General features: G+C 47.8%; 2 protein-coding genes across 2 annotated transcripts; one reads left to right on the top strand and one right to left on the bottom strand.

Annotated features, from left to right (window-relative positions):
* Window positions 1–1,431: 1,431 nt before the first annotated feature.
* Window positions 1,432–18,904, top strand: sev (receptor protein-tyrosine kinase sevenless). Its single transcript, XM_089263367.1, has 11 exons — window positions 1,432–2,896; window positions 8,128–8,202; window positions 9,753–9,818; window positions 9,886–10,221; window positions 10,437–10,673; window positions 10,734–11,056; window positions 11,130–15,928; window positions 16,017–16,294; window positions 16,353–16,544; window positions 17,677–18,116; window positions 18,205–18,904. Exons 1-11 carry the CDS (start codon window positions 1,643–1,645, stop codon window positions 18,560–18,562), a joined length of 8,358 nt encoding a protein of 2,785 aa, XP_089119493.1. The 5' UTR covers window positions 1,432–1,642; the 3' UTR covers window positions 18,563–18,904.
* A 5,314-nt stretch (window positions 18,905–24,218) lies between these two features.
* On the bottom strand, window positions 24,219–26,493 carry LOC108657362 (uncharacterized). The gene is made up of 3 exons (XM_018109943.3): window positions 26,258–26,493; window positions 26,060–26,174; window positions 24,219–24,539 (listed from the first exon to the last, which is right to left on the bottom strand). Exons 1-3 carry the CDS (start codon window positions 26,409–26,411, stop codon window positions 24,389–24,391), a joined length of 420 nt encoding a protein of 139 aa, XP_017965432.1. The 5' UTR covers window positions 26,412–26,493; the 3' UTR covers window positions 24,219–24,388.
* Between the last annotated feature and the right edge of the window lie 1,267 nt (window positions 26,494–27,760).

The following is a 27,760-nucleotide window of genomic DNA, read 5'->3' as shown; positions in this document are numbered from 1 at the left end:
TAAATATTTATATATAGACGGAATTAAGTGCGAGCGCGCGTTGAAGGGGTATATCGATTTCTGTGAAGCTCTATATCGATTTCTAAGTGTGTGACATGGCTACTTGCACAGAGTGTGTGTGTATGTGTGCATGTGTTCCAGATCTACTTCAGTGGAGTAGGAGAGTTAACTTTTTCATTTGCTCGTAGCGCCAGCCGTTTCTCTCTCTCTCTAGCTCATCTTCTGTCTTGCTCTGCTACCTGTGTTAGTCCATATCGCATTTTGTCTCATTTTCCGCCAGTCTATCCACTCATTTCTCATTTCTCTGTCTATCCGAAGTCATCGATAGCTACGCTAATTAATAAGAAATCGATAAAAATCGATTACAAATTCTATATAAATAACCATATCGAGCATACTCGTGGCTCATATATCTTTCTGATTCTTCGCTATGCGACGCAAGGGTATCTGCCAGTCGTGCACAGCCCACTCTGAAATTCTTAGCGCCCTTAAGTCCTTTTTATGTTTTAATTCAGTTATTCTAGGGCCTAGAGCCTTGCGGTTAATTAGTGTTAATGCAAACATAAATACATCTACATATATCTGTGCTTTTTCTTCCTTCTGTTCCCCATGTTCCACATAGAACATTTGTTGACTTTATTAACGACCCATCAATTGTGTTCGGCTGTTCATTCACTGTGGAGCATTTTAGTTGCGTGCAATGCCGTTTGTTTGTTTCATCATCTATAGCCTCATATGCTCCGTCCGTCTCGTCGCCTGTTCGTCCCATTCGTGTCGAAGCCTGCCTGGTTCCTTCGCATCTTTCCGCCCATCTTTCTGTTTGTCCGTCTGTCTTTCCGTCCGGCCGTTCGTCAATTTCTCTGTTGGTCCATTGTATTCTCGTAGTTCTGTCCGTTCATTTTTCATTTCTTCCGTCATGCCTTCTGTCCCACTGTTCGTCCGCCATCCCTCTCCGTCCGTCTTTCAGTCTCTTTCTCTATACGAGCTTACGCCGCACTGAGCCAATTTTGATCACTAAATTATTAATGGGATTCTATAAAGTAGATGTGAAATGCTTTTGAATAATTAAATTGTTTAATATGCCAAAGTGGGACTCGCACCTCTGAGCTCTGTGAAACGCTCTTTCATGCCTGAGCTCGTTACTTCCATTCGACTCGAACAAGTAGATCAACTATGTTATGTATACATGTATGTCTATACACATTAGAGGTATTCCCTATAAGTATATTAATTAGCATTTGATTTGAATTGTGCCCGCACATTGAACCCTTCGTACCATTGCTCTGGGTTTATTATAATGAACATGATATGCTAATTCCTCGCTTTTGTCGAACCCGATGCGATTTCCAATAAGAAACAATGTGATTCTTATTTGATTTTTTTGGATTTGTTTTTATATTTTTTGTTTCTTATTTCGTTTTACAATTTCAGGCAAAATGTAAATTGCAAAGCGTCGATCGAAGCGTTTTGAACAACAAATCGAACAAATCCAGAAACCCGCTCAGATACACATACACACACACACACACACTCACACACACACATAGTAACACTCGCTTGCCGAGGTGTAGGTCGGGCTTTTGTTTTATTTGTGTGCGTTTCAATGAATATTTCGCATGGAAATTGATGCAAATTGTTGACTATGTTTGGCCAAAATGATGCGGCAACAGCAACAGCAACAGCAACAACGACAACAGCAGCAGCAGCAGCACAGCGGCAACAGCAGCTGCTAGAAGAGTCACAGCTCACAGAGCAGCAACAGCTCACAGAGCAGCAACATTGTAATCTCAATCAGAATCTCGAGAGACAACAGAATCAGCAACAGCAGCAACAGTTGCTGGAGCAGCAACAGACACTGAAGCAGCAACAGGTGCTGCAACAGCAACAGCAGCAATATCTACAACAGCAGCAACAAACTCTTGAGCAGCAGCAGCAGCTGTTGCAGCAACAACAACAGCAGCAGCAACGGTTGCTGTTGCAGCAGCAACAGCAGCCCAGACGCTTTAGCTTTAGCTTCAATGTTAAGATTGCTGTGAATGTCAACACGAAAATGTTGGCGAATCAGGAACGAGCCAAGCAGGAGCTAGAGCAACAGCAACAGCAGCAGCAACAGCAACAGCAACAGCAGCAACAGCAGCAGCAGCAGCAACTATTGCTAGAGGAACAAAAGCAACGAAAACAACAACAAAGAATAAAGCAACGACAGCAGCAGCAATCTTTAAAGAAAAAGCAGCAACAGCAGCAGCAACAGCAGCAGCAGCAGCAGCAGCAGCAGCAGCAGCAGCAGCAGCAGCAGCAGCAGCAGCAGCAGCAACAGCAGCATCAGCAGCAACAGCTCAAGCAACAAGAATTGCTACGATCTCGTTCCCATGGCAATTGCCATGGGCAAAGCCTGTTGCAGCTAGTCCGCGGCAACTTCTCGTGCAGCCGCAACGGCAACATCTCCACCATGTTGCTGGGGCATTTGCTGGTGCTGTTGCTGTTGTTCTCGCTATGCTGCACCGTTTGCTGTCGCTCGCAGCAGCAGTTCGGCTTCACGCCAGCAACACCGACTACGGCAGCAACTGTTGCTGTAATACCGCTCGCCCAGGCGAACATGCGACCCACCCTGGACAGCGATGTGGTTGAGAAGGTCGCCGTCTGGGCCAAGCACTTGGGCGCCTCACCACCCAGCGTCGCTGAGGGCATTGTCATCAGCAGCGTTGTTCGAGCGCCAGTTCACACGGAGACGCAACAGCAGAAGCAACAGCAGAAGCAGCAACAGCAGCAGCCACAGCAACAGCAACAGCAACAGCAACAACAACAGCAACAGCAGCATGAGAGTAATACAGGCATCGATGAGCGAATCGTTCTGGAACATGTTACCCGCGACTGCGTTCAGCGTTGCATTGTAGAGGTGAGTCGAGACTTCTGGTCTATTATAGAATCGAAGGTCTGATCATGTAAGGATAGTCAGAGGAGGTTGAGAGACTTGACTTGAGACTTGAGGCTACATAGAAAGATCCGTGTGACAACGTTTGATGTGCTGAAAGATCTAAAAGTCAAGGCTTTCCCTTAGATCATTAAAGGAAGAAGTTGGGGTGCTTCAAGTGCCTAGGAATAAAACCCTCGGGAGTTTAATCGAAGGCATTTCTACCTAACCAAAAAGGGTTACTACTGATCAAAGTATTGTTACTTGGCAATAGTTCTTCTATTGTTTATCCTGATGGCAATGAAAATGGGATAGGCTTTGAGGCAATGTATCGATATATGTATATGTATTCCTGAACAGGAAAACGTGTTGATCTCTATGGTTAGGGCTATACTTTCAAGGCAAGCTCTTCTTGCTTGCTGTTGCTTATCCACCCCTTTCCCTATCGCTCTCCAATTGCCGTAAATCTATTATTTACTCCATATAGAGCATTGCATGATCGAATTGGGTCTATCTTTTGTCAATGAATAGCTGAAAGCTAGCATCAGCTACGTTTAGTCACATGTCACGAAGCCTATTGAAATCGGAGGCTTTAATTAAGCGATCAACGTGATGTACGTGATCTACTTGATCTATGTGATCTATGTAATATCACTCTCTCTCTCTCTCGTCGCCTCATTTCTTTATTTATTGTCAAGTTACTTGATTATAGCTTGTAGTTGGCATCGCTTGTCATGTCAAAGGGGCACTTAAATCAGCGGCATCTACAATTTAGATGCTAAATGGAACGATTATTTCCATCTATCTCAGCTTTTGTATCTGAATCTGAACGTGGATCTTTATATGCATTTGCAACAGGAACTGCAACTGTATCTGTATCTGTATCTGTATCTGTATCTGTATCTGTATCTGTATCTGTATCTGTATCTGTATCTGTATCTGTATCTGTATCTGTATCTGTATCTGTATCTGTATCTGTATCTGTATCTGTATCTGTATCTGTATCTGTATCTGTATCTGTATCTGTATCTGTATCTGTATCTGTATCTGTATCTGTATCTGTATCTGTATCTGTATCTGTATCTGTATCTGTATCTGTATCTGTATCTGTATCTGTATCTGTATCTGTATCTGTATCTGTATCTGTATCTGTATCTGTATCTGTATCTGTATCTGTATCTGTATCTGTATCTGTATCTGTATCTGTATCTGTATCTGTATCTGTATCTGTATCTGTATCTGTATCTGTATCTGTATCTGTATCTGTATCTGTATCTGTATCTGTATCTGTATCTGTATCTGTATCTGTATCTGTATCTGAATCTGTATCTTTAACTGTAACTGAAAGATTTGGGTTACCTGTCAAATTGATGGTAATTTGTATGAATGCACATTGTGTGGGTTGCTTCCTCGAATGTTCTCTGGATCTGTCTTTGCTCTATGGGAAAATTGTCTGTTGTCGGCTGCTATCTATCTTTATTATCTGTATTTATTAATTGCCCAAAACCAAAATAAATAAATAGAAATTGTTAGAAATGGAAACAAATTGAAAACATATTTCATCATCTTTAGTTTTTTATATATACATACATACATATATATAGAGGGAGAGGGAGAGAGAACAAATTGATATTGTAGCGCTGCTTTTAATTAGCTTCTCGGTGAACTCTACTCGTCTGTCCGCGTATCTGGCATAATTAAAAATATACTTAAGTGGTCTTTGTTATTTCCATTTTATATTTGTAATTTATGTTTGTTTTTTACAATGGTTGCCATCATTATTCAATTATCGCTCTAAAGTACCCAATAGATGGCGCCATATAGCAATAGACAGTTGCTATATCCAATCTTTTTTCTCTGCGGTGAACTCACTTTATTTTATCATTATCGATAATCTATTCATAGGTAATCGATATAAAGATTATCATTTACATCTCAGGCCCTCACTATTCTCAGTTTCTACATTCCTTTTCTCACACAACGCTTTTCATCTTTGTCACTGTCTCTCTCTCTCTCTCTCTCTCTCTCTCTCTCTGTTATGTTTGCTAATCGATAACTGCTTATCGATTTAGCTGAGAATGCAAACAGCTGTCAGAGCATTCAATTAGACACTAGTTGGGACTAGAGTGCGCTAATTAAGCGCTACACATTTCACACTCACTCAACACTCGACAATGCCCATTTCACTGTTCGTAAAGCCCATGCCCCATTGCCCCGACCGAGACCCATTTAAAAAGAGAGAGGGAGGGAGAGAGAGAGAGAGAAAGAGGGCGATGCAATCGAAAGCCCCATCTCGATGTCAGTTTGGCTTAATTAAAGCTAATCAGGCAGCCTAATTGCTGTAAATGCTGTACGAACTGAGATTCAAACACGGATTGGGAATTTGAGATGCTCTCGCACTCTCGCTCTCTCTCTGTCTCCCTCCTCTCTTTGCTTATGGGGAATGCCCCTAGTATGTCTGTAAATTGTTGCTTATCGCTTGGCTGCTTTAATTGCCTCAGCTGCAGCTGCCTAGGCAGCTCTAGAGGGGCAGCCGAATAGATTGGATCGCAGCGCAAATATCTAGCTCTACGAAAGAATCACTCGACGCGATGATGATGCTGTGACGCTGTTGATGATGCTGATGATTTTGTGCAAAATGCTCAGCCAATTTATTTAGCTTTTCGGACTGCAGCGTAATAAGCCAGCAAGAGTGCGTATGATCGACTAGCAGATACCCTCACTGACACCACATTGAGCTATACCTAGCCAGCTTTCAGCTTAGAGTTGCCTCAAAGAAAGGAAGTTGAGTTAAGTCATGATATCTCTAATCCTAAATGAGTGAAGCATACAGCATTTGATTAGGGCCTTACACGAACACTCATACCAAATCGCCAGCTCTTGAAGATTTCGACTTTTGCTCAAAGGATTTAGTTTTTAAAGTGAACTCTAATTTGTAGATGACCTTATCGTATTTCTCTAAATTTTAGATTAGCTCAGATGGACTTTTCATATTCAGATACCAAATGTGTCTCTAAGCCTCTGCGCTCTTCAAAATACCCGCTTTGATTAAATTTGTAGAGTGTTTTTCACCAACAGCAGCAACAAATGGTGTCAATAACACACACACACATACACTTGGGTTGCAATAGGTGTGTGTGTGAGTGTGTTAGTCAGTCAATCACTCACTCAGTCAGTCAGTCAGTTAATGTAATAGAAATTGTACAACAAAAGACGCTGCAATGACGACATGAAAGTCCCCCTCCAATGCCAATTAGCTAGTAGCTCGCCCCACATGCCACGCCCGCCCACTCGACGCCACCTACACCCTTAAATCTTTCATCACACACGCACACACACACACACACACACATATATATACAGAGAGAGACGCACACATTCACAGTCAGTCTCTGTGAACAGTTTGTGAAAAAGCCAATCAAGCTAAATTAATAAAATATTACGTAGAATTCTAAATTAAATTGACGCGTGTGCAAGAATAAAGAAACACAAACACACACACACATATATGTGTATGTGTGTATGTATAGAAATGTGTAAATTGTGCAACTGCATGCGATAATTTGAAGCTTAAAGGCAATTCGAAATTCGAATCATAGAAACGAAAGCCGAAATGGGAAATTGGAAGTGGAATTTGAAATGGAAGTGGAACTAGAGGGAGAGGAGGACTGAGAGAGGGAGGTAGTGCAAAGGATAGAGGGAGAGAGAGATACAGAGAGAGAGAGAGAGAGAGAGAGAGTGAGAGTGAAAGAAAATGTGAAAGATGAAGGGGGACTGAGAGAGGGAGATACTGCGAAGGATAGAGGGAAAAAGAGGGAGACAGAGAGCGATAGAGGCAGAGTGAGAGACATAGAGAGAGAGAGAGAGAGAAAGAGTTAATGAAAATGTGAAAGGTGAAGAGAAGGAGAAAGCAATAGCAATTTGGAGCTCTTTGGAAGGAAAGAGAAATAAAGAGAGGGATATAATGAGAGTGAGAGAGATTGAATGAAAGTTCGCCGAGTCGCAGAAAGAGAGAGAAGCTTATAGTAACTCTGACTGAATTAAAAAAAAAGGAGATTCGTAGAGAAGAGAGAGAGAGAGAGAAGTTATGGAAAAAAAAAATCATTGAGATGGAAATACACTCAAAGGCTAGCGAGATATCAAGGCAGACTCAGGGCGAGGGTGTCGTCTTCTTAGAGAAAGCGAAAAAGTAGAGAGCTAATAAGAGATTCTGAATAAAATACACACATATGCAAGTCATACAGAGCAGAGACAGAGACAGAAGCAGACATCGACGTAGAAACAAAGGGCGAGCGAGAAATTGAATTCAAGTAAGTCGAGCATTGTCTGGCTGGACTTAATTTGTGTTCAGTTGAGCTATGAGTAAGAATTACGTATTGCTTGCGCGTATTGCTAGCACTAGGTTAAGCAACTTTAGCGCGTCTCTTGTTGACCTTCGATGCGAGCAAAATGTTTTTTCTCCATTTTTACTTTTTGGCTAATTATCAATGCAGATTTATTTCGCATAGAGCAGACATCAAAGATTCAAAGATTCACGTGCTCTGAGCAGAGAGACAGAGAGAGAGAGACAGAGAGAGAGGAGGCAGTCTGAAACTCGTTTGGCGTGACGCACGCTAAATGTTGAGTTGGTCAAATAGACTTGTGCATTTTTATTAGACAGAAATTCTCAGATATCGAGTTGAAAGCCAGCGAATCAACAAACTGTGAATACCCAGTGCAAAGTGTGTGAGTGGGTATATTGACAGCTGAGTGGGTGACGTTTGTCCACAATATACTAAACTGTATCCAGCTTACGTTTACTTACTCTCCATGCTTTACATAGATTTCCCTGCAGTTCCCATTCATATTACATTCGATTCAAGCTAATCTACCCCGCTAGGCGCATTCAACACTTACAGGGTATCTTAATTAAGCTTTTTACTGTCGATAGAGGACAAGTTTTAAAGGTCACAAGCTGGTTAAGTGCAGTACCTCTCTCTCTCTCTCTCTCTCGCAGCCCTTCTCTTTGTTTACTTGCTCCCCTCATTCATTCGCTTTCCTTAGCAATTGCCTTTCTCCACGCTGAGACTTTGTGTGAATGCGAATGCATTGACATTGAATTGAATATTCTTCCCACGGCCAGGCTGCCCCTACACTGTCCTACGCCGCGTCTACACTCTCCTACATCAGCATTTCCGTTGTCGCTCTTTATTGATGTTTCATTTCTGCTTTTCCAGGAGGATCTATTTCTTGACGAATTTGGCATTAAGTGCGATAAGGCCGACAACAGCGACAAGTGCTACAAAACTCGCGTAAGTCAACACCTGCCCCCTGCCACGCCCCCCGCGCCACTGCGCAAGCGGTGTCGAGTGTAGCCCTGACCAAAGGCCGCAAAGACCCGTAATTCGAAACCTGCTTTCGACTGACCCACAAAAAAGGGGATAGAAAAGCAACGGCGAGACGAAAATCGAAAATCCCATCAATTCCCAGTAACTGAAGCCGAGCACCCCGAAATTCCCAGACAACGAGTGTAATTGCAGAGCCAGCAAAATGAACGACAGACAGATACCCTATCCTATAAATAAACAATATGCATATATACATCTATACATATGTATGTATATGCTTTCATTGTGCACCATGAAAACGATTTCTTAGGTCTGTTCTCCAATTGCAAGTTGGTAGACAAATTGAACGACTGGCAGATACCCTATAAATAAACAATTTCAGTACATATGCAACAAGTTTGTTTCAGAAATTCATCTGCTTACTCTTTAACTGCTTTCCCAGTGCTTATAAATCACATTGTGAACGACTAGTAGATACCCTATCTTGTACATAGCCAAAGTACAGTGAAGCATTCATGAAAAATGCCTTTAAGCCACTCATTATGCCTCATTTTGGAGAAAATGTGTAAAACAACATGATGACCGACTGTGGGATACCCTTTACTATGCATAATCAAGGCATATTTGAACGAATAATAGATGCCTCTTTCTCAAACAGACAGACCCGAGTCAACTTTCCCATAAGTGTAAGGTATACGAGCTCGTCTACTTCTGCCAAGAACTCAAAACACATTTAAAGTCGAAGCCGATTCACGGCACACATTTGTATTTAAGCTTAACCGCAAGCTGTTAGTGGTTGTCGCTGATTGAGTTACCCCATGGGGGTTGATCAAGCAGGAGTATTACGATATCCTGGCCACAGTGGGAACTAGTTGCACACCAGCTCGAAGTGCATGAGACGCGCCCAATCGTGCTCCCGCTCCAGGCAGCTCAAGAATCCATTGAACATCAGCTGCAAGCTCATCAGTCGACTCGACTTGCAGTTCGAGCCGAGGCACTTGATCCCCATTTTCTGTGTCTTTTGTACCTTGCAGCAATCCATCTCAGCTCAGACTAGACTAGACTACGTCCACCACTCACCAATTGAGAACACGAAATTTTCCGATGACGACAAAAGTACACAAAAATATATAATGAGCAACAAATTTGAATAAGCATCTAGAAATGCTTTGAAGCGTACAACAAAGCCAGTGTGAGCGGTTGAAATATGTTGAGCAGACGAGTATATGATTAGTGTAGAGTAGTATTAGTACCGTCTTGAAGTGGACTCTACATATATGGAGTCATTTTCTTGAGTGTTCTCTGAAACACCTTAGCTGAAGAAGCAGTTATCGTATCTGAGAGACATTCTTAGGTTGTCAGTAGCTTCTACTTAAGACTGGTAGAGGTCTTTCCTCGACTCTCTCCTATATGCATTAACTTATATATAAATCTTTGCTTAAGGAATTTCCATTTCTACTTCCCTAATTCATACCAATTTCTCCCTCTCTCCGTCTCTCTCTCTCTCTTTGCAGTGCACCAAGGGCTGTGCACAATGGTATCGAGCACTCAAGGACATCGAACCCTGCCAGGAGGCCTGCGTAAGTGACTAACTCTCTCTCTCTCTCTTTCTATCTCACTCTAAATCTGTATATCTCGCTGCTCTAGGCCTCTACGCAGTTTTATCCCTACGATTTGCCCTGCATTGGCGCCTGCGAGACGTCACAGCGGGACTATTGGCATCTGCAGCGCTTGGCCATGGCCAAGCTGGTGGAGTCGACGCAGCCGCAACTGCTGGAGCCATCGAGCGACTCGGGTGCCTTGACCGTCAAGTGGAGCATTCAGTTTCCGGAGAACTTCTTGGCCAGTCGACCCTTCAACATACAATATCAGCAATTGGATCAGCTGACAGAGCTGGCCTGGCGTAATCTGGCCGACTACGACTGCGATGAGTACTACGTGTGTGAGATACTCGAGGCGCTAATACCCTACTCGCGCTACAGGGTAAGTTGCTAACAACCACAGAGAGAGAGAGAGAGAGAGAGGAGAGAGAGACATTGATAATGCTTGTTGGGTGGGAGAAGACCTGATTAGATTGGAGATCTCATGTAGTCAGACTTAAAGTAATCAACTCTTCCAATAATCCATACTCCCCCTCTCAATCTCCTTCTCTCTCTCTCTCTCTCTCTCTCTCATCGCCTCTTTCTCTCCCGCTCTAGTTTCGCTTTGAGCTGCCTTTTGGCGAGGGCCACTCGGATGTTCTCTACTCGCCGGCCACGCCCATCTATGAAACGCCCATCGAAGGAGCACCCATCTCGGCGCCAAGCATTGAATCGGTGCTGGCGCTGGACGAGCATCACGTGGCCCTTCACTGGCGTCCCGGCCGCTACAGCAATGCGCCGCTCGAGGGCTACAAGCTGCAGCTCAGCGGCGGCAGCAACGACAGTCGCGAGCAGGTGAGTCCACGCCCGGCAGCAGAGGTGTCCAGATACACATCACTATCTCCTTTGCCTCAGCTGCTGCCCGCTCAGCGCACGAGCTGCATCTTCGGCCAGCTGCAGCCGCTGACCAACTACTCGCTGTCGCTGAGCATGATCAACAAGCAGGGCCAGGGGCCGCCGGCCGTGGCTTCGATTCAGACGAAGGCGCCGCTGGAGTCGCAGCAGCTGCTGAGCGTGCTGCTGGCCAGCCGGCGGCAAGTCGTCTGGCAATCCTTGGAGCCGGCGGGCGAGACGCGCGTCGTCTACCGCTCCAGCGAGCAGGCGAACATCAGCGACTTGGCCTGGTCGCAGCGCGAACAGCGACTCTGGCTACTCGACTCGCTCGGACAGCTGCACAGGTGAGTGATTGCTGCGGGATGTGCCCAACTGTAAGGAGTGGGAGTCAATCAAACCCTCTTCCCCCTTCCACAGTCAATTGCTGGATGAGCCGGCGACTAGCTCGGCACGAGCTCTGCGCCTGCAGCTGCCCGGCAGCTGGACGGCGAGGAAGGTGAGCCTGGACTGGCTGCGGCAACGTCTGTACTTGGCAGCCGAGGCAGGAGACGGTGCGGAGTACGAGCTGTTCAGTTGCTCGACGGAAGGAGACGACGTGGAGAAGTTGAACGCGCAGCTGGGCGAGACGGTGCAGCAGCTGGAGGTGGATGCACTGAATGGCTGGCTCTTCTGGTCGGACGGCGAGTCGCTGCATCGCCTGGACCTGAGCAGCAAGGATGCGCTGCGAGTGGGCCCGGCCCAAACGAGGCTGGGCAACTTTGTGCTGGAGCCGCAGCGTTGGCTGCTCCACGTGCTGCTCCTGGAGGAGCAGCAGCTGCTGGAGCTGAGCTACGACGGCAGCTACAAGCAGCTGAGGCCGCTGAGGGACGAGAGCTGGCTGAGCTTCGCGCTGAGCGTCGATCAGAAGCAGCTGCTGCTGATCAACGACAGCAAACTGGAGATGCAGAGCAAGACCAGCAGCTGGACGATGCAGCGCGACGAGCAGGAGCTGCTGCAGGAGGAAATCTTCGACATCGTGGCCCTGGAGCGACGTCGCCAGCCGCTGGCCCTGGAGCCGGCCCAGCCGCAGCGGCTGCGCGCCATGCTCGGCGCTCAGGCGGCCAAGATCAGCTGGCGGCCACCGGCCCTCAACCCCTACCAGACCTTGTCCGTGGCCAACTTCAGCTACGAGCTGGAGGTGCTCGACGTGGGTAGCCAGAGCGCGTACAACATACGGAATATCCGGCAGCTGAGCTTCGGCCTGGAGCGCCTGCAGCCGAACAATCTCTACCAGCTGCGCGTGCGGGCCATCAACCAGGCCGGCTGGGCGGGCGAGTGGACGCAGCAGATCGCGACGCGCAGCTGGCCCCTGGGCGAGCACCGGCTGCGCTGGGCGACGCGCCAGGGCCGGCTCTACATGACCAACGAGCTGGGCGACCAGCTGAAGGCCTTACCCGCCAAGCTCGCCCCCGCGCCCAGTCCCCTCGTCCTGGTCAACGAGAGCGTGGCCTACTACATCAGCGAGCAGACGCTCTACTGCGTGCACCGGCTGGAGCCCCAGCTGAGCTGCGGCTCCCTGAACCGCCTGCAGCAGGTCAGCTCGGTGGCCTACGACTGGCGTGGCGGCATGCTCTACTGGACGGACCTGGCGCGCAACATGGTGCAGCGCATGGACCCGCTGACGGGCGAGCGGGAGCTGCTGCCCATCTTTGGGGCCAGGCAGCTGGCCCTGGATGCGGAGCACGGCCAGCTGTACTACTCGAGCGAGGCGCACTTGGCCAGCCGCACGCTGAACACCCAGCAGGAGCTGGAGTTCTACCACGTCAACGGCCTCACCGGGCGCATCCGCAACTTCTGCCTGGACCTGCAGCACCGTTATCTCTACTGGCTGGTCGAGGGCTCCAGCTCGGGCTCCGGCTCCGACTCGAGCTCTCAGCTGCTGGTCTATCGCAGCGCGCTGTCCATGGACCGCAGCCTGGAGCTGCTGACGACGCTGAGCTCGATCGACGCCCTGCCCCACACGCTGCAGCACTGGCAGCCCCTGAACGCCCTGGCCTGGATCGCCGGCGACGGCAGCGCGGCGCACCTGCTGCGCTTGGACGAGACCTCGAGGGGCACGCAGCCGCTGCAGCCGCTCGGTCTGGGTCTAAATGCATCGCTGACTGCGCTGCAGCTGCTGAGCGACAAGGCGTACCCCAGCCCTGACCAGAGCGTGCGCCCGCTGCCCGTGGCCGTGGAGAGCGTGCGCATCGAGCCCGGCGGACACTGGAACGACTTCCGGCTGCGCTGGCAGCCCACGCACACGGCCGGCAACCACAGCATCAGCTACAAGCTCCTGCTGGAGCAGGGCGGCGAGCGGGTGCTCAGCCTGGAGCTGGCCACGTCCTTTGCGCGCATCACGCAGCTCTCGCAGGCCATGCTGCCGCTGAGGGTCAGCCTGACGCCGCACTCGGCCTGGCGCGCTGGACCCACCACTCGGCTGACGCTGGCGACGCCCCTGGCCGCGCCCACGCAGCCCCGCAGGCTGCGCGTCTTTGTGGAGCGGCGCGCCCAGGCGCTGCAGACGGGCGTCAACATCAGCGCGCTGCTGCGCTGGGACGTGCCCGAGGAGGAGCAGCAGACGGCGCTGCAGTACCGCATCAGCTGCTGGCACGGCGCCGACCTGCACGCCGAGCTGCTGCTCAACCAGACGCAGCTGGAGGCGCGCATTGGCCAGCTGCGGCCGGACGAGACGTACCGCTTCCAGGTGCAGGCCCAGCAGTCGACAGCGGCCACAAGCCACACGCTGCACATAGCGCCGGAGCTGCAGGCGGTGCCGCGGCTGCTCTACGCCAACGCCGAGCACATCGGCGAGTTCGACCTGGACCTGGCCAGGCGCCAGCAGCTGGTCTACACGGCGAATCCCGTCGAGCACCTGGTCACCATCGAGGGCGAGCAGCGGCTGCTCTGGGTGAACGAGCACGTCGAGCTGCTCAGCCACGTGCCGGGCCAGGTGCCGGCCAAGCTGGCCCGCATGCGCGCCGAGGTGCTCGCCCTGACCGTCGACTGGGTGCAGCGCGTCGTCTACTGGGCCGAGCTGGACCAGCTGCCGGCGGCCGACCGGCTGCCCGCTGCCTGCATCTACCGGCTCGATCTGTGCCGCTTCGAGGCGCGCATTTTGCCGGGCGAAAGGCTGTGGTGCACGCCGCGCGGCGAGCTCCTGCGCGACCTGATGGCGCTGCCCCATGCGCGCGCGCTCATCTGGCTGCAGCACTCGCTGAACGAGCGCAACGGCACCTTGAGGGGTCGCAGCCTAGCCAACGCGACAGACCTGCATTTCCAGGGCCTCACGCAGTCGCTGTGGCGCCTCTTCGAGGGCAGCCAGCAGCCGTCGGAGGAGACCGTCAACCTGGTCGACGACCTGGGCAGGCTGTGCATCTACCACATTCATCGGCAGCTCTGCACGCCCAGCTCCCTGAGCGCCCAGCTCAACCTGCTGAACGAGAACATCCTGCAGCTGGCCCAGGACTCTGGCTACCTCTACGCCCTGCGCAATGGCAGCCTGCGCGCCTTCGGCCGACGTCGCCAGCAGCTGGAGTACCTGCTGCCCTTGAGCTTTGACGAGGTGCGCCTGCTGCGCTCCTACAACTATCAGGCCTACCCAGACCGTCACTGCCTGCTGCTGCCCGCCTCCTGGAGCGCCCAGCACGAGCAGCTGGCCTCTAGCTGCGACGAGACCAATTGCACCCTGCAGCTGCCCCACCTCACTGCTGCCCCGGACTGCCTCCTGCCCATACCCGGACTGGGCTACCAGCTCAACTTGACGGCGAGCCAGAGCAACTCCAGTGAGCTGCGTTCGTTCAAGGGCTTCGCCGGCCAATCCCTGGGCATTGCCGGCTTGAAGCCCTTCCACAGCTACGAGCTGGGCGTTTCATTGAGCAGCTACTACCAGACCGTCTTGAAGCTGGAGCCGCTGCTGGTGCTGCCGAAGCAGCAGCTGCGCACTGCACCCGCCACGCCTACGGCGCCGAGAAATTTCAGCGCCAGGGCGTTGAGTCCCAATGAGCTGGAAGTGAGTTGGCTGGCGCCGCTGCAGCTGCGAAGCGAGAGCGTCTACTACACGCTGCACTGGCAGCTGCTGGAGGAGGAGCAACAGGAGGATGAGCAAGCGGCAGATGTATCGGGCAGCCTTGAGGAGGACAACGACAAGGAGAAGGGAAATCAGACTGACGAAGGAGTGCATCAGCAGAGCCAGAAGCCTCACTCAACGATTCCCGATGTAGTGGATGAAGCAAACGATCAATCGTTGCTCAATCAGGAGGATCAATCAGACGCGGGCGAGGCAGATACTGATCGGAATCAAACGGCGATCAATCCACCGCAGCAGCTGCGCCTGGAGCAGGCTGGTGTGCAGCGATTGACCCAGCTTCAGCCCGGCCGCCTCTACCGGCTCTGGCTGCATGCCCATGCCACGCCCACAAAGTTCAACGGCACCAAACCCATACTGATTCGCAGCTACCAAAAGCTGCCGCCCCTGCAGCTGGTCGAGCTGAGCGCCTACTCCCTGACCCTGGCCTGGGCGGGCACCAGCGACGCCATCAGCTCGCTGATCCTCGAGTGCCAGTCGCTGAGCAGCGAGCAGCTGAAGTTCAACGTAATCGCCAACTACACCTTGATGAAGCTGTCGTCGCTGCAGCCCAAGACGCGCTACTCCTGCCGCCTCGCCATAAGCTATGCCAGCACGCCAGCCGGCTCGGTTTACTATACGGCGAGCCAGGTGTACGAGACGCTGAGCGATGCGCCCAGTGCGCCAGGCCGTCCGCAGCTGGAGCACATAGCGGGGGAAGTGTTCCGGGTCAGCTGGGCGCCCGCCTCGGAGAACGGGGTACCCATAATGCTCTACAATCTGGAGGCGCTGCAGGCGCGTCGTCCGAGTCGTCGTCGCAGACGTCGCGAAACCTCCCTTGCCACGCTGCCGTGGGCCGAGGAGCCGCAGGTCATCGAGGATCAGTGGCTGGACCTTTGCAACACCACCGAGCTGAGCTGCATTGTGCGCGACCTGCACTCGCGTCGCCTGCTGCTGTTCCGTGTCCGGGCGCGGAACCAACTGCACGGCTGGGGACCCTTCAGCGAGGACAGCGAACGCATTGCGGAGCCCTTCGTTTCGCCCGAGAAGCGTGGCTCACTGGTCCTGGCCATCATTGCTCCGGCGGCCATTGTCTCCAGCTGTGTCCTGGCCCTTGTGCTCGTTCGCAAAGGTAAGCTATTCCTCTCTATACATATCCATCTATACATACATACATGTGTACCTATATCAATCAATATTAACATGATTCCATTTCGCAGTGCAAAAACGTCGCCAGCGAGCCAAAAAGCTGCTCCAGCAGAGCCGACCCAGCATTTGGAGCAATCTATCGACGCTGCAGACGCAGCAGCAGCTGATGGCAGCGCGCAATCGCACGTTCTCGATGACGCTGAGCGACGCGGACATTGCGCTGCTGCCGCAGATCAGCTGGAGTCGCCTGACGCTGCTGCGTTTTCTGGGCAGCGGTGCCTTTGGCGAGGTGTACGAGGGCCAGCTGCAGGGCGAAGACGAGGCACAGCCGCAGCGTGTGGCCATCAAGGTGAGTGCTTAGCGCTGATTCACCTGCCATGCCCAAACTCATCCTCATCCACTTGCAGAGCCTGCGCAAGGGCGCCAGCGAGTTTGCGGAGCTGCTGCAGGAGGCGCAGCTGATGAGCAACTTCAAGCACGAGAATATCGTTTGCCTGATTGGCATCTGCTTCGACAGCGATACCATTTCGCTGATCATGGAGCACATGGAGGCGGGAGATCTGCTCAGCTACTTGCGTGCGGCTCGGCCCAACTCACAGGTGAGCGAATTGAGCCTAATTGCCAATTATCAAATAGTATGCTTATGCCTACAATATGTAATAAAAGTTGCTGTTGCTTTGCTCAAGCTCTACGATTGGTTCAATTGAACAATAGGAATGTAACTGATAGACACGTATACATATGCCGTCCTTGTTACACTTACACAGTCGTTTGCCTATGCTTCTTATCCTTATTGCTATACAAGTGTATGTATATATGTATGTATATCTGCTACGACTCTCATTGTATACGATTCTTACTCGCTCACTCTCTTCTCTTTTTATTTTTTAAGCAACTTATTAAGCTAACTCGACTCTCAAAACACGCTTCGTGAGCTATCAATGAAATAAAAACAAATCTCACTTATACTGCGTCAATTATTTTTATACACCCATATATCATTTTTAGTTCTATAACAACTATTGAGTTTAGCAAACATATACACAACTGAAAAACTCGCCATGTTATTATAATAAAGTAGGGCAGTCATGTCTCGCTCGACACACATATTTACGCAGAGTCCATTAGGCTTTGTATGTGTATGTGTGCACAGCCAAAATAACAAAGCTGATGTATAAAGATTTCAATTTTGCTTACTGCTCATGACGTCATGGCTTGCGAATATTTTGCGTATAACGTAATTCAACTTAGACTCCAAACAATTTAATAATATTCTCTCTGATAAAATGCCCCCTTATAATGCACATACTCAAAGCAAAAGTGCTTTTGCAACATGACAGAAGTCCGACTCTCTAATGTAGCGTCACAATTATGGCTGTCGACGCGCGCTTTGCGTAACCTTTTGCATTCGAAATCATGCGCCGAGCAATCAGCAACCAGCAACCAAAAGCAAGAGCGAGACAGAGATAGAGAGAGAGAGTGTAGCCGCATAGCTTTGTCTCCTTTCTTTGCATGCTGACGAGTGAACTTCAAAGTCGATCAAAGGAGAGAATGAAAACGAAACCGTTTTCTTTGCGCTCTCTCGTTGCTCTTTGCAATTGCTTGTTGTTGTTTTAGGTTTTGCTTAAAGCAGTTAAAGTAGCCGAAAAAAAGTTAGTGTGCGAAATGCCATCTTAATTTGAATGAATTTAGAGCAGGAAATGATTGATACTGATGTACCGTTGCTTGCAGGAATCGCCGAAGCGCAAATTAGAGTTTGAGGATCTGCTGAACATGTGCCTGGATGTGGCCAACGGGTGCAGCTATCTGGAGGATATGCACTTCGTGCACCGCGACCTCGCTTGCCGCAATTGCCTGGTGTCCGATGGGGCAGCGATTGGCGGGCGACGCATCGTGAAAATTGGGGATTTCGGGCTAGCACGCGACATCTACAAGAGCGACTACTACCGCAAGGAGGGCGAGGGCCTGCTGCCCGTGCGCTGGATGGCACTCGAGAGTCTCGTCGATGGCCTCTTCAGCACCCAGTCGGACGTGTGGGCGTTCGGTGTGCTCTGCTGGGAGATACTCACGCTCGGCCAGCAGCCGTACGCGGCGCGCAACAATTTCGAGGTGCTCGCCCACGTCAAGGAGGGCGGCCGACTGCAGCAGCCAGAGCAATGTCCCGACAAACTGTAAGTGCCAGCCATATTTCATTTATGGTGCTCGCTCAGCGCCAGCGAAGGGGCATATTCGCTTCATGCATCTCAATTCCGTTCACAGTTACGCGCTGCTCTTGCAATGCTGGCGCCCAGAGCCCTGGGAGCGGCCCAGCTTCAGGCGCTGCCACAGCACGCTGCAGTCACTCAGCATGGATATGCCCATCATGGAGCTGGACGCGCAGGCTCTGCTGCACAATGGCAATGGCAATGGCAATGGCAATGGCAATGGCAATGCCAGGCCAGAGGTTAAGGTGCGTTTCGACGATGCGCCCGAGCGCCTCTCGCTGCAGATGGACACCAAAGATACGCAGGCACAGACGCCCCCCACACACGCACACGCACACACACACGCACTTCCGCACACACAGACAGCTGAGAGTGGACAGCTGTATGCAAATGAAAGCGTCTCGCGGCTCTGAAATGCGGCTCAATCGCGCCTCAAATTGATTGAGCATTTGCTTTAGCGTGTGCACTCAGCCATGCCACGCCCACTTGCCAAAAACAATATGCAGCCCGCCCACATGCCGAGGCTGCGACAGGCAATTAAGTTTCTTTCTCTTTTTTTTCCTGTACTGAAAAATTAGCCAAAACGAAACAAAGTCTTCAATCAAATGGTTTTTTTTTTGTATCTAGTATAACATATGCATATACATATGTATATGTATCTATTTTTTTAGTAGTTTACTATTTGACAGAATAAGCGGTATTCTGTAACGATTTCGCAATAAATATTATATACGTAATACATTTTATATGAATGAGTTTTAAAGCCAAGCCCAGATTGATCCTAAAGGGATTAGCTGTGATTTCGTCATGTTTATCTGTTCGGACTGTCAATCCAGGGTCTACAATACTGCCAAATTGTATCTGTGTGTGTAGGTACATATGTACATATATATATTTTCAATCTAATAACATTGGCCCATCTCTTCGCCTCTCTAACTTTCTCTCTCTTTCTCTTTTCTTTCTTTGAGAGCAATTAGATATTGTGTCTTAGCCATTCGATTCGAACTTCCATTTGGACACGCGCCGCGGCTTATTTTAATTTCATTAAAATTTTTGAGCATTTATTGCTTGGACAAAGTTTTCTATACGATATTTTATTTCCTTTTTCTTTTGCTTGGCTCTTTTTTCGCCATTGTTTTGCTACCCTATCAGCTGTGTGTGAAGAGAGTATATTGATTTAGTGCATCACTATGCATCAATTGTTAAGAACTTTAACTTCACATGCTATATATCGATATTTATCGAGCAAGAGCTGGGTTCCCTCAGCACAGTTAGGAAACCATCAGACCCTGCGTGGTTAAACTATTGTGACTTGTTATTAAAGGCAAAATCGATCACAGGGTATCCTGGAGTCGAATATTCTGTAGCTCAGAACTTGAACCTATTTGTTCATTGTATGCGGGAAAATGTTGTAAGTTTATGGAGAATGGCTCGAGGATTTTACCCATTCAAATTAAATGTGACTTTGAGCTAAACTTTGAACAATGGCTACTGAGATGGTTACCTCTCTGTCTTACCTTTAGGCCATATTATATACATATCTCCCTCTCTCTCTCTCTCTTTCTCTTGTTCATTTTGTCGCTTAAAATTCGTTTCTTACTCTTTCACTTTCTTTTATCACCTTTTAAAGGTACTTTAGACAATAAGTTCGCAACAATACAAGTACGCACACTCACACTCACACACACATTTTGATTATATTTCAAACATCTCCAGTTGCAGGTCCATCCATCTGTCCGTTCGTCCGTCCGTCCGTTCGCTCGTGGAATTTTCATCTCTCCCCAAACGATTTGCGTGAACTTTTCCATATGGTTCTCATTGAATTTCACAAATGTTGCTTGGCTACCAGAGGGAAGAGACAGCGGCGGCGTTGCAGGCTGGCTGTCTGACGTGGGCGTGGTCGCTGTTTGTGCCGCCCAAATAACAAATTGTAAATAGCTGCGCATAAATCGATTACCGTCGTCGCGTCTCCATCGTTTTCCTTCCCTGTTTGGAGTGGAGCATAAATAAAGCATTTTTAATATGCGCGTAAGCAGTTTTTCTTTTGCATACCCTAGACACTGGCAGCAGTGGGCATATTGGCGAGAGAGAAAGAAAGAGGGAGATCTCCAATTTCCATTTGGAATATAAAAGTTACTTCAAACTTCCATTTTCTATCTATAGGGTATATACTAGTTGAGTATTTTCTATAAAGTGCTTTGTCAATTTCTCCTTTGGGCACATATATGTCAACTCTCTCAGCTAAACCCTGTCAAATACCTGCTTCATCTGCCTATAGCAAGCTATGTGCCTACAGGGTATCTGCTAGTCGAGCGTATCATATGCACTGCTATATGTTTTACATTTTCATTTGCCGTCTATCTTATTCCCCTTGACTTTTCTTGTGATTTATAGTTATCTTTTTATCCGCAAGCTCTTGCCCCACAGGGCATTGCCAAGTCGCGCATACCCTACGCAAAGGCATCTTCAATTCTCCTCTTATTTTTCTGCGTGCGACATAGACGCCTCGCGTTGACTTCCCATTGATTTCGCTTGTTGGTTTTTCGCTCTGCTTTGGGGCTTAGACTATAATATCGCGTACACCCGCCACGCCCCCAGCAGCCACCTGCTGGCACCGTCTGCCCTTACTGTGAGCTTTTGAGCAAGGATTTAATTTTATTACCTTGGTGCGTCTCCTGTTGACTTATTATGCTGATATGATTAAGTGGTTACGCGAGAGCTACTTGAAGTTTGGTTTCGGCTCGAGCCAGGAATGATGATGGGAGTGGGGATGGGGCTTAAATTGGGGCCTACGTGCGGGTAGGAAGCTGACTTATGGGCTGGCGGTGGGCTTTAAAGATTAGGCTGGAGCCGAAATAGCGGAGAGCTTAGCTAGGCTGCCTGCAAAAATGAAATTCGCTTTTGATTAAGGGCGAACAAATATCGAAACGAGCATTTGTTCCTTCCGATTGTTATCGTTATCGAGCACCAGTTTTCGTTATGTGATCGTTCAGCCTTATTATCCAGCCATGTTCTCTGACTGCCTGGGCAAGCCATCTTCAACATCTAGCCAGCAAATGTTATCGCTTATCGTTTATCGACCCGCTGCAAAATCTATTTAGCTGCACGTGTGGCTGGTTATTAAATTTCATTTTGATTTTTATTGAATTTAATTTTGCACGAACTTTTTGTTCAAGCTGCGTTGCTCTGGATGAAGATATTGCTACACCCACACACACACACACGCACACACACACACCTTTCTATCCGAGTGGAGGCAGCAGCAGCAGCACTTAAAAATTTGTTGCCCTCAACTCTGGCAACAATTGATTGAAATTAGATGAGCTTTTCATAATACACAACTTACCTGTAGGTGTAGCTAAGCAGGTGTGCGTGTGTGTGTATGGGTGTACATGTCCTTGTGCGTTTTTCCATTAAGATTTACTCCAGTCTCCGCTCCACCTCGCCCGCTCCCACCGGCAGCTACTCAGTTCCATCTACAGTTCCAGGTGGGCGTGGAAAAAACTTGGTCTAGTTCTTGGATCCTGGCGTCGAGGACAACGCTAATATCCTTGTTGCCGTCTGCCCGCTGTTCGCTGCTGGCTGCCGGCTGCCGGCTGCCAAATTGGTTATTAAAAGAGTCAACTAGTTGCGGCTCAGAGCAAAGCCATAAATAAATTGAGTGCTGGTTAGGCCAAGGTAACTACAACGAGGGGAGAGGCCAGCGATTTAACTTGAACAACTTTAAGAGTTTCCAACTCTCTCTCTCTCTCTCTCTCTCTCTCTCGCTCTTTGTCTAACTCTCCTGCCTCTCTTTCCTTGGAGTTTATTTGAAATTTTAGCAAACTTTTCCTCGCCCCGCCCCCAATTACGCAGCACTTGAGCCAAAAATGTGCGCACATATGTACGCTAGCTCTGCTCTACGCATTTTCCATAAGCTACTCTCATTGCCACGCCCCTGGCCCCTTGCAGAAGGCGGCTTTGTGCAAATACCTCGGCAAGTTTAGGGCGCAGAGGCTTATCAGGAACTTGGTAGAGCGCAACAATTTTCTTTGGCCAGAGTGCACTTATTTTTGGCAGCAAGCATCAATCATCATCTAAATGCATGAGCACAAGCAGTAGAGCGGCCATGACCGACTGTGGAATACCCTGTAGGAGCTGGCAAGTGTGTTGAAGCTGAATGGCGTTGCGTTGAATTCGTATTGAATGTCTCTTGAAATGAATTGTATTAAAATGCCTTGAGCGGCTATGCCCGACTAGAATATACCCATGAATCATTTACATTTGGTCTCTGACTAACGTCTGACTAACGAATACCCTGTAGCAACACACAAAGCTGTCGAATGTAAATTGAGTTCTCTCATGCAGACAAATTTCTTGCTTCTACTTGACTGCCCATGAATACCCTGTACAAGTTTGAAAAGCCCTTGAATCTGAATAGGCCTAGCATATATAAACCATTTCGCTTATGGTTTACATTAAAGATTGATTACAAGTATCAATTATCGCATGTAGAAGTGCTCTAATCGGCACTTCCTGACTATGAAATACCCTGGAAATTAGTTTGTTTGGGGATTTCTGTTATTTTGACTGCATTTATAAAAGTTTGCTTTAAAAATTGACTGCAAACTGTCATCAGTGCATCGTCCGCCTACATAATACCCTGTAAACTTACTATTTTATTAGTCTGTCAAATGGACGAACTCAATAAATCTTTCAATGAGTACTGGAAAACTCAGCTGCCAACACTGAAACACTGCAGAGCATAGCGAAGAGTGCGTAGATATATAGGGGAAAAGGGAGAGGGTGGGCGGGGCAGGTTTATATCAAGTCCAAATATGTTGGCTATTTCATATAAAGCTGCTTAGCCATGCGATAAGCTGTCGAACTAATTGGGCTAATTTGCGCAATTACAAAGGACTGAAGGACACGGGACGAGGGCGAGAGCGAAGACGAAGATGGGGAGAAATATTTCCCTCAAGAGCCAAAAAAAAGAGGCAACAAATTCTTGCGATATTTTCGCTGCACGCGCATCTTAAGCTTTGACACTGTCCGCCCTTTGGGTGGCATTTGGATAGAAGCAGTTCCCCATCTCCCCTCTACCACGCCCGTTCCCTCTCTCGCCACCTCTCTCGCCCATTGCCCATGCTACGATTCCCCAATGCTCAGTTCGCAATCTGCGAATCTGCGACTGGGACGCAGCTTCATTATTTCGCACTAATTAACGTTTTGCGACAAAAGGTGCGCTTATTTATTTTATTTTCCATTTTATTTTTATTTTTTAAACAATACCCTGCAGCCAGCTGGACTGTGGGGAGTATTGCGAATGGAATGTCGTGAAAGAAAATATTCACTATATAATTAAAGTGCTTTCAATCTGATTGATCAGCTGAATTGTTGAATGATAAATTGACTAACTAAATGATTGACTGCTACTCTTACTGATTGATTGACTTGACTTCTTGACTGTGTATGTAGTAGCTGATTGATGAACTTGGTGTTAGGTGATTGATAAACTGACTATTTGACTGATGCGATGGTTGATAGACTGTGAGATTGCTAATTATTGATTGAGATGACTGAAATTCTAGTTGATTGACTGACTGATGGCTAATTAATTGATTGTCTGATTGACAAATGACTGCTTGATTGGATTGATTGATTGAGTAAGGTTGACTACCTGACTACCTGGCCCACTATTATCGATTGACTCAATCATCACTTTGCAGATCAATGGACTAAGGGATCGCCGAACTTATCTAGCTTGCCGATGGCTGGTTGATTGATCGATAACTTCACATGTGGCATATGCCTGACTGAGCACAGGGTAGTTGTCAGTCGTTCAGCCCTGAGCCGCATGTGCCATCCAGTGGCATCTACAGCTAGTGCCTCGATTGCAGCTGGCGTCACTTCAGAGGGGGCTTGGAGCATGTGGGGCACGTTAATTGGTGTTTATGAGCGGGCTGGCCCAGTAATTAAACAATTTCTTCTCTGCTGCGAGTCAAGAGAGCCCAGTATTAAAAAGCGCCAAGTATCACATGGCTATATAAAGTCTATGTGTGTGTGTGTGTGTGTGTGTGTATTTTCTCATGTATGTTCATGTGGAGTAAAAAAAAAAATAATAGTTGCTTGATTCGATATACAAAGTGGGAGAATGTACAAAATAAATTAGCATAGCTTGTTTGCCGGTGCGGGCGACAAATGGATTTTGAAATGAGTTCCAGATGGAACCCAGATGGCTGCCTTATGTTATGGATCGTCTACGCGCCCTCGGCAGCATTCCGTTCAATGTAGAAGGGCACTCCGTCCGGCTTTTTGCACTTGTAGCGCAGCAGGCAGCACTCCGGGAAGGGTTTCGAAGGATGGATGCGTTCGCCCCGATTGCATTTATCGATGCGAAGTTTGCCGCAGCTGCAGACGGATGTGGAGGCACAGAGAGGACCAAGAAGGAAAGAGATAGATAGAGATAATATATAGATTAGATATACATATATGTATTAGTAGATAAGCTAATGAGAGATTAAAGATGTTTAATATGCGTACGATGGAAACTTTGAGAACTCTAATCAGGCTTGATTGATCACATCTTATTCATTTCATTTCTTGATTGATATGTGATTGACGACTTCTTATTCATTAATTATGCCTACGCCTACGCGAATCTAAAGTAGATCTATGAGACATTGAACATTACATTAAGTTTCTAAAAAGAACTGTATTAATTTGATCAATTGATTAATTAATTGAACTACATCGATTAACTGGACAAGTTTTCAATTGAAGCGCCTTCAATTAGCTGATTTATTCTCTGGCCTTCGCTTCAACTTGCTTGAAAAAGAATAGTTCAGCTCTATTGCCGTCTCGCTCCAATGCACGACGAAAATACATTCTGTTAATAGGCCTAGATGATATTGTAACTGGATGCTGGAAATGTGCTGGGAATGATGTAATCTTGTGTAATAAATATTAAAGATTTTTAATTGGAATATATGGAGAATGGAAAATATGCACTTAGGTCTCTTTGGGTTATCCATCTAGTAGTTACTGTGTCGATCGCTTTCCATGAATTTATATTTGTGTCTTGCTTCCTGTATCATTGGCCTTAATGGGAGCTCAAGCGATTCAGAAATGAGTTTATGGAAAAGCCTGGATAAGCAACAAAGTCTCACAGATATTCTACAGAGCTCTCTTTATGGACTATATATGGAGTATAGGACAACTATATATACTTATATGTCTTATGCGTACTTCCTATATGCCCTCTCTCTGTCTCTCGCTCTCCTTAAAAACTTCAGAGATACCCAACCATCATAGACTATATATATATATATATACATAGTACTATATAGATATAATAGAAACCATCTGCTCTCTATATAACTAGTCTTGTATGCTTCATTTGCAGTTGTGAAAATCTTTGTTGGGTGTCACTCTTCAGATAAGGTAGGCGAATCTTGAGAGCCTCTTAGTTGCATTTTCCTTAATTCTTTAAGAAAATGTTATTTCTCTTATCTCGATTAGATAAGTTCCACATTTTGGTTCCCTTTTCCTTTATCACTAATCAGATAAGTTCTACGAGTTTACTTCGAGTCTCTCTCCTAGTATCTCTGGATAGATAAGCTGAACTGGTTAAGCTATGTTTGCAGGCATATGGAGGACTTGTATCTCTCCATATTTCTTTCCTCTGTAACATGTTTCTTTTACTTATATATATACATATTCCAGAGGAGTTTCAGTGTCTGCTAATTCCCGCCTATTTAGGCCTATAAATCTGAATTTTGAGCAGCTCTATGCTCAATTCACAATTTCAACTGCGCCGTCAGCCTCTTTCTTATCTGTGCAAAACATTTCGAATGTTTGTGTTTCGCTCGGTGTGAGTGAGTGTGTGCGTATGTGTGAGTGTGCGTATGTGTGGCCCTGGCCAGACTCACCCCTCGATAAGTATGGAGCCATCCGCATTGCAAGTGAGCCGCTGACAGGGCGGAATGCCGTTGTTGACGCCCTCCGGCAGCAAGTCGCCACGATAAATGCATTTGCCGGGATTAGCTAAACAGAGGAAGAGAGAGGGAGAGAGAGAGCGAGTGAGTGAGTGAGTGAGAGAGCTCAGGTAGAGCAAGGCTCGTTCGCACCTTCGTCGATGGGTATGATAGCGCGGTAGCCCTCTGTTTCCGTAGCCAGCTGCAGGAGCAGCATGAGCCACAGGCTTGTGAAGATCAGGCCGCTGCCGCGGCTTCGATTGCTGGAGCTGCTGCCCCTCGGCTTGGTGGAACGTTGCTCAGACATTGCGACGCGTTTGTCGTTCGAAATGGCACTGGCCGCAGCCGCTGGCTGACGCGCTTGTTCCACTTGGGCAGCGGCTATCGAAATTTGTCATCGCCAATCGACATCGGCATCAGAATTTCTATCTCTATTGTTGTTGTTCTTGTTGCCGCTGCTGCGAGTGACTTGGCTTTTGGCTTAGATTCATCAATTGGTTTGTTTTCGCCGCACCCTAACCACGGGGGGCGCCTCCGGCCGCTGATGCAGCGCGACACGCTCAGCTCAGCCCACTCAGCGGGAGGCATTCAGCCGTGAATTGAGTCGGAAGCGTAAACATTTCCAGGCAAATAGGTCCACAAAAATTCTTTTGTCTGCCCATAAAGCAAGCGCTGCACAAGTGGCATTCAATCAGTCAGCCAATCAGCATTAGCCATCAATCATTTCTATATACTATACTCTATATATATACTGATTCTATATATATACTGATTGACTCAATTACTCAGTCAATCATTCTTTCATATATAGTCATTAGACACAGCTGTAGCTCAGTAAGCGGATGTAGTTGCTTGTTCATCTAATCAATCATTCCGTCAATCAAGCCTATAGCAAATCAATCAATCAGATGGTACGCTTTAGGTATATAGCTTGGCAATTCAATTCAATTCGATTCATCAGCATCAGCTAAACAATTTCCAGTCCATCAATCAATCAATTAGCTCAGTACGTAACAGTCAATCAACCCGTCAATCATTTGACTAGATTCAATCAGCTAGTCTGGTATATATTCAATATGCTTCGCTTTAAAGCTACAGCTAAGCATCAATCAATCAATCAAGTAGTCATTCAGTTAGGGCAAGTTATAAAAATCTATATTAATCAGACTCTTGCTTCTCCTTCAGCTGTGTGATTGATTGATTGATGATACATGCGCTTCACTTATTCCATAGGGTATTCGCTGTGCTGCTTCCAGCTGGCTGTGCATTTGTTTGTTTTTGCTTTTTTGTGTTGATTATTATGTATTACTATTTAATTGAAGACGCTGCCGACAGCAACGCCCGCCGCGCCCGCCCACGCCCCGTGCCCCAGCGCGCATGCTTTGCGGGTCAGCGAGTTTATCACGCAGAAGCTGTCACTGTCTCTACACACTCTCCCTCTTCCTCTCTCTCTCTCACTCTCTCTCTCTCTCTCTCTGTCTTTCGTTGTCTCATCATTTAGAATTCGAGCTGTTGCTTTGCCACTGGGAATTTGTTATGTTTGTTTGGTAGTGTTCTTTATTTATTTTTTTTTATTTTTATTTTTATTTTTTAGAATTAATCTGAGTATTTGTGTCGACATCCAATTGAAAGAGCTTCCGCTGCGATCGAGCTTTG

The sequence above is a fragment of the Drosophila navojoa genome, chromosome X (genome assembly GCF_054131105.1).
Source record: "Drosophila navojoa isolate 15081-1374.11 chromosome X, UAZ_NAV_1.0, whole genome shotgun sequence".
Taxonomy (NCBI): domain Eukaryota; kingdom Metazoa; phylum Arthropoda; class Insecta; order Diptera; family Drosophilidae; genus Drosophila; species Drosophila navojoa.
The sequence above is the reverse complement of the archived record's forward strand: the minus strand, read 5'-3'. Positions and strand labels throughout refer to the sequence as shown.